Genomic DNA, 6,000 nt, shown 5'->3' with positions numbered 1-6,000 from the left:
ATGCTGGTATAGAAGTCCTCTCACACACTACCGCCCAAACACTTGCTCGCCCACACACACACAAACACCCTGCGATCAACGCACCCACCCGCACCGTTTATTCCCACTCACAGTATCTGAAGGCTCTATATAAGGTAGATTGCTATATTGTTTGGAGCTACCACTTCTTCTTTTTTTAATATAAAAGCACATGCTAGAAGATCACGTTCCACTGTAATCTCGCAGCAACACTCGGAATGATCACACAAAAACCAGGGAATGTTAGTGCACACACGAAATTAAGCTAAAAGAAAAAAAAAAAGTCTTTGGAGTTCCAATCACACAGTTAGTATAACAATCCCATAATTGTGAAGACTAATTATAAGCTTTATAGTTGATTAAATCACACAGTGCAAAGAAAGGTCCATTGACCCTTTTGTGTAAAGGGAAGGCTGGAAGCCACACGGGTTAAGTTCAATGGAGAGTTCATATATATATATACACATGTGACTAGGAACACCCAAAGTAGAATTGTGCTCTTAGACTGGTCATTCTGAGTCACGGTGCACTTCCGAAGCATCAGCTCTGCAGATGGGGCAAGTACGATTTGCCTGGGGAAGAAAAACAGGCATTAATGCATTGCACATCATGTCACACAAAAGGCTGTTAAAGAAAATGTACTGAGTTGCAAAAATAAAATAAAACAGAATAAGAATCACTACATTGAACCATACATCCATAGCAAGATAATTAAGAGGAAAGAGAATCGCATCAAAACTCAGATTTCAGTGAAATCAACTGACTTTAGCTTTATCTTATTCTCATGTAAATACATGTCAAAAGAGATCAAGCATCTGACTTCCAATAATTTAAAATGGCTGGCTAATTTATTATGATTATTATTAATTACTTGTACCCGGCCCATCTGCCTGGGTTGCCCCAGCCACTCTGGGGTTTAAACCGTTCTGTCCAGTGCCACAGTCTTTGCTACCAGTGTCTCCATCAGCAGAAGCATCACAAACGCTGAACAAAGCGCTTCTCCTCTAGCCACCATGGCGAGACCAGAATGCTCCAAAAACAGGAAGTGACGAACGCAAGACTCCTGCCAGATAAGGCTGAAGTCCCATCTAGTGCAGCACCCCGTTCTCACAGTGGCCAATCAGATGTCCATGGGAATCCCACAACCAGGAACTGAGCGCAACAGCACTCTCCTCAGCTGTGATTCCCAGCTACTAATATTCAGACAGATACTTCCCCCACAGTGGAGCAGAACATAGGCATCATGGCTAGCATGTGTGAATCAGTAAGGGCAGCCTGATGAGGGCAGTCAGAACTTTCATCAGCCGCTCACGTCTCCTTCACGTGATTAATGTGCAGACTTCAAGTGGCAACTCTAATAGAATGCTTCTCAGCTAAGTCAGTTCGTGCTCAGCTGCCTGCCACACACACAGATCTATAATCCACACATACACATTTTCAAACTTTAAAACCAAGAAAACTGTACTGGGCTATTTTTCAAATAGCACCAAAGGGTTCAAATAAGGTGTCCCAGGATAGGGGAGTTACTATTTACTGCTAAACGCACTTCAAGTTCTACCAGTAATCTATGAGCCTCTTGTGCATACACTCCTCTAGCTTCTGAAATTAAGAGCATTGAACTGTCGCATTTTAATCATGCCCTGCATTAAATACTACAGTGGAAGTGTGATGCTCTCGTTGTTTAATGATGTGGTAAAGATCATCTGGTGGTGACTTTAGCAGGTGAGATACTAGTTTGTGTGTTCTCCCAGAGGTGGTTAAGTGGATTTTTTTTTTTTTAAGTATGCAAAAGCCATGCACCATAATGATTATAACTCCTGCAACCTTTTCTGAAGTTCATAGATATGTACTTTCATCTCTGAACTCTTCAGAAATGGTGGTTTGGATCCTATATTTCATGAGCAAAGTTCTGCTCATGGAGCAGGGCTTCATTCTTGTTGCTCCTGCCCCAGCCCCCCGGAAGAAAACATGGTTCTGAGTGTTGAGAGACCTTCAAGCACATCATGTAACATGGTTTGAGGGGCTGCAACCGGAAGGGGGAAACAGCAACAACAAAAAATCAGACCCCCTTCCTCCCTTGCACAATTGAATTTAAGAAAACATATAATGTTGCCATGAACACCATTCAAAAACTGCTAGTCATTATAATTACAGTTCTCTGCTACTTGGAGCTCTTTTCTATGCTATGCAGAAGGAAATGACGGCATCTAGTGGTTGTAATTAAGAGCTGCAGAAAATCCTCAAATTTGCCACAACCTTATGATTTATGGACAATCAAGGCAAACTCAAAGTCAATAGACCTCACTGTACAAATAGTCATATATTCTGCAATCATGATGTTTTAGGATTTACCACTGCAGTGACACAATGGAAATTCAGTACATTTTCTGAAAGTCATAATTAATTTCCTACTTCAATTATACTTCCATATTTTGCATCATGTGTACACTGTCTGTCATCATACTGCTTTTGCTGCTTCTGGTTCCTTCTCAACCTTAAAACAAATTAGGTTATATTTCACATTCAATGTCATTCTTGAAAAGACACATTTTGGACAAAAAAAGCTTCATCTTAAATAAATATAAGTCACGTGATGGACAGTTAACAAGTTCTTGTTTTTTAATGGTGGTATACCGACAGATATTGGGGCAAAAGTGATGGCATGCAGTACAAATCTAGACTACTGCACCTCATTTCTAAAACTATGTATTATTATTTATTATTATTATTACCTTAAGCCATTTATCGACACACTTGGCATGGAACTCATGGTTACACGGTAAAACTCTAAGCAGTTGCCTTGATTCAAAGTCACACATGCACACTACACACCTAGAAGAGAAAATTGCAGAATACTTTATTTAGAAAAAGCAACAACAGTTTGGTTTTATTTATCTGAAAACGTAGGCATTTCCTTGCTTTTTAAAATAAAGACTTTTTAAATATAAAGTGACTGCAGTACAATTCATTGAGGTTTAACTGCTGATATAGAGGTGCTGGGTTTGCCACTGAGATTATATATGTGTGTGTGTGTGTGTGTGTGTGTGTGTGTGTGTGTGTTTAATTTATAAATATGTAATAGAATATAACATACAATTTGTTAGGTCCTATATTTCTTGCCCAATGCATCATAGCTATTTAACTGACTGCACAGTGCAAGATTAGGAAAACAAGTAACTATCAATCCAGAGCAAAAGATTTTATCTATTAACAGCGCATATCTATATAGTGTTCTCAGTGTTCAAAGCACCACACATATATTGTGACAGTAATCCTTACCACCACCCTGTAATAAAAGTGAAGAGCCAAGGATGGAAGAAAGAGGTGTCAGTGGAGGCTACCTAATGATTCTGCACCTGGGGTGAAAATTTGTACCATGGACTCCCCAGCTCACAACTCATACTTTGAGCACCAGCACCAACTATATCCGCAAGACAGTTTTCTTTGCTTCTCCCAGGAGTGCCATTTGCAAACTACTTGAGATTGCACTGCAGAAATTAAAACAAATGTGTTTTGCAGAGAAAGCTGGCAGACAATCCTATCTGGCAGCCAAAAGAGTCTGACTTCAGGACTGGAGGGTGGAGGGATCCTGTGGCTACTAAGGAAAATGCTTTTTCTAGGCCAATATCAGATTCTAATATTATTTTAGAAATGAGCAACTTAAAAGCTGTTCTTGGAAAGCCTGAAGAGGGCTTAGGGCTCATTGTTGTGTAGCAAATGCCAACTCCCCAATTCAATTTTCACATTAATGCAAACACTTGGTAGTTACTTTTCACATCCAAAATCTAGCAGGACTACTGGGAGATTGTTTAGAAGACATTCCTGCCCCCGTCAAAAAACCCTATTTTTATTTCTTCTTAAGGAAGCTTCATGTCTCAGTGAGAATTGTATGACCTTTTTTTATTATTATTAAAATGGCAGATTTCTGTATTAAATACTTTGAAAGAAATGTCATAACAGGAATTGTAAAAGGCTCAGTTTCATGTGAATAGTGACCACAATTCATACAAGTGTCTTGTTTCTGTGTGCCTATTTTTTTTTATATTAAAGATTTTCTTGTTTTACAGAAGTATGTGTAATGTCTCTCGTATTTTTTCTGTGTAACATTTTTACAAATCAGTTTCATTTGTTGAGACATTGGGGGGGAGCGGGAGGAGGGGGGAAGATGGGGGGGTCGGGTGGTGATGTTTCTATTTTGCTTAATATATGTAGGGTTTGGTGTCTGCGTTCTTCGTGCCGGTTGTCTGCTGTTCACTTGTGTTCCTTTGGTGGTGAGAGGTTGGGGTTGGCCTAGGGTGTGGTTGTCTGTTTGTGATTGGCTGTGGTGATCTTCGTTTTTGTGTGTGAGTGGGGTGGGTGGGTGTTTTGGATCAGGTTAGCCATATTGATTTGTATGCTGTTGGTGGATTATTGTCATTGTCTTGTTGGGCTGTGTATGTGATAAAGGGGAGCCATACCGGGGTAAAGGTGTCTTCTTCTGTTTGTCCCCATGTCAGTTTCAGTTTAGTTTCTGTGTGCCTATTATGGCATTTCATTTTTCTCTTCAAAAAGCGACATTCCATCATGCCCCAATGCAATCTGATTTTATAACTTTCCTATTATAAAAGCAGATAGCCATTTGGCATGTGGAGCTGGGAGCTTTTGGCATGTGGAGCTGCACACCATCCCTGCCATTCCTATGTGACTCCAGTAATATTAGATGGAGGAGCAAACTCATCATTAGCTGTGCAGCTCACTGGACTGTGAGCAATATTCGTCTAAATCAAAGTATTAAAAAATGGGGAAATCTGTATTTAATATTCTAACCCAACTGTTAATAAGGCTCACCAATAAATGGAAGTTGTTGGTCTTTTTTAAAAAAATAAAATCCCTTACTCTACCAGTTAAATAACTTTGAAGCTGGAAAGTACTATTAAAAAGGAAGACAAGTGAATGCATTTATTAGTTATGCTACAGTTATTTGCTGTGCTGGATTTCAGTCAACTAGGGTTAAACAACTTCATACCAAGGCGTCGGCGAGGAGCAAAAGAACTTACAGAGTCTGTTCTGACTGATGGTTATTTGGGTTGAATCTGTAAGATGGAAGTTGTTCAATATCTGCTTTCGTCAGTCCTCTCGGTTTGGCCTCTCCCAGTCTTTCGGCCAAGTTCAGCAGTGCCTATGAAAGAAAGACGCCCTTTTCAGGTCACCTTTTAAAAACTCAACCACTTTACTCAAGCACTCTTCATAACACATTATCATCGGGGACGATAAGCAAAACCAGTAGTGTAAAACTGGGAAATCTTGCAAACTTGCATCATAAGGCAACTGCTCTTGGTTTAGCGTTTGAATTGTCTGGGGCTACATACAGGCCCAATCAAGAGGCCCAACATGCAGCACTGTGTAGCACTCGCATGGAAGGAAGAAAATCCTAGAAATTGTTCAGCGTAAGTATATGTCCTCACAAAACATAGATTTGGTAGCAGCTACTGCATTTTTTTGGTGTCGTTCAAGCAAAATGCAATTTGCTAGTTTAATAAGCAACATATTTAGGAACCAATTTAAGGAATGTACTCAAAGCCTCGTGATTTGCATAAATGCGGAATCTGTAACCAACCTCATAGTTTTCCACCTCGCCGTCTTCTACATCCAGCTCAAAACTGAAGGCTGGGCCAACTGCAGGTGGCACTGGAAGCATTGATCTGCAAAAAAGAAGGAAGTTAGCATCAAGATTTACTACTTGTGCACATACACATACAGAGAAAGAGCAGCTAATTTTGGGTCTGTCCCTAGAGGCTTTCAAAACTGGTCAAGAATTTAAATTCAAATTTGGTTCCAATTCAGTACTAGGTCATGCTATTTACTAATCTGTATAAAGCTGACTCTCTTACCATTTTACACATTGGATTACACATGCCCATGCTTCCAGAGAGGCAAGCTGGACAGCTGTTTTTTAAAATGTATTTTAACTTAGCTTATTATTCATTTTGATATTTGATTTAT

General features: G+C 39.7%; 1 protein-coding gene across 6 annotated transcripts in view; it reads right to left on the bottom strand.

Annotated features, from left to right (window-relative positions):
- Nucleotides 1-345: 345 nt before the first annotated feature.
- The window catches only part of RNF38 (ring finger protein 38), an 84,763-nt gene continuing 79,108 nt past the window's right edge, over nucleotides 346-6,000 (bottom strand). For all 6 annotated transcript variants that reach the window (XM_080986832.1, XM_080986835.1, XM_080986833.1 and 3 more), the window contains 4 exons: nucleotides 5,615-5,699; nucleotides 5,055-5,176; nucleotides 2,751-2,850; nucleotides 346-590 (listed from right to left, as the gene is read on the bottom strand). In XM_080986832.1, coding sequence (XP_080842958.1) covers nucleotides 528-590; nucleotides 2,751-2,850; nucleotides 5,055-5,176; nucleotides 5,615-5,699 — 370 coding nt within the window. In that variant the 3' untranslated portion in view covers nucleotides 346-527. The remainder of the gene's footprint in view (nucleotides 591-2,750; nucleotides 2,851-5,054; nucleotides 5,177-5,614; nucleotides 5,700-6,000) is intronic.

This window comes from Podarcis pityusensis (assembly GCF_964106645.2).
Source record: "Podarcis pityusensis genome assembly, chromosome: 17".
NCBI lineage: Eukaryota > Metazoa > Chordata > Lepidosauria > Squamata > Lacertidae > Podarcis > Podarcis pityusensis.
The sequence above is the reverse complement of the archived record's forward strand: the minus strand, read 5'-3'. Positions and strand labels throughout refer to the sequence as shown.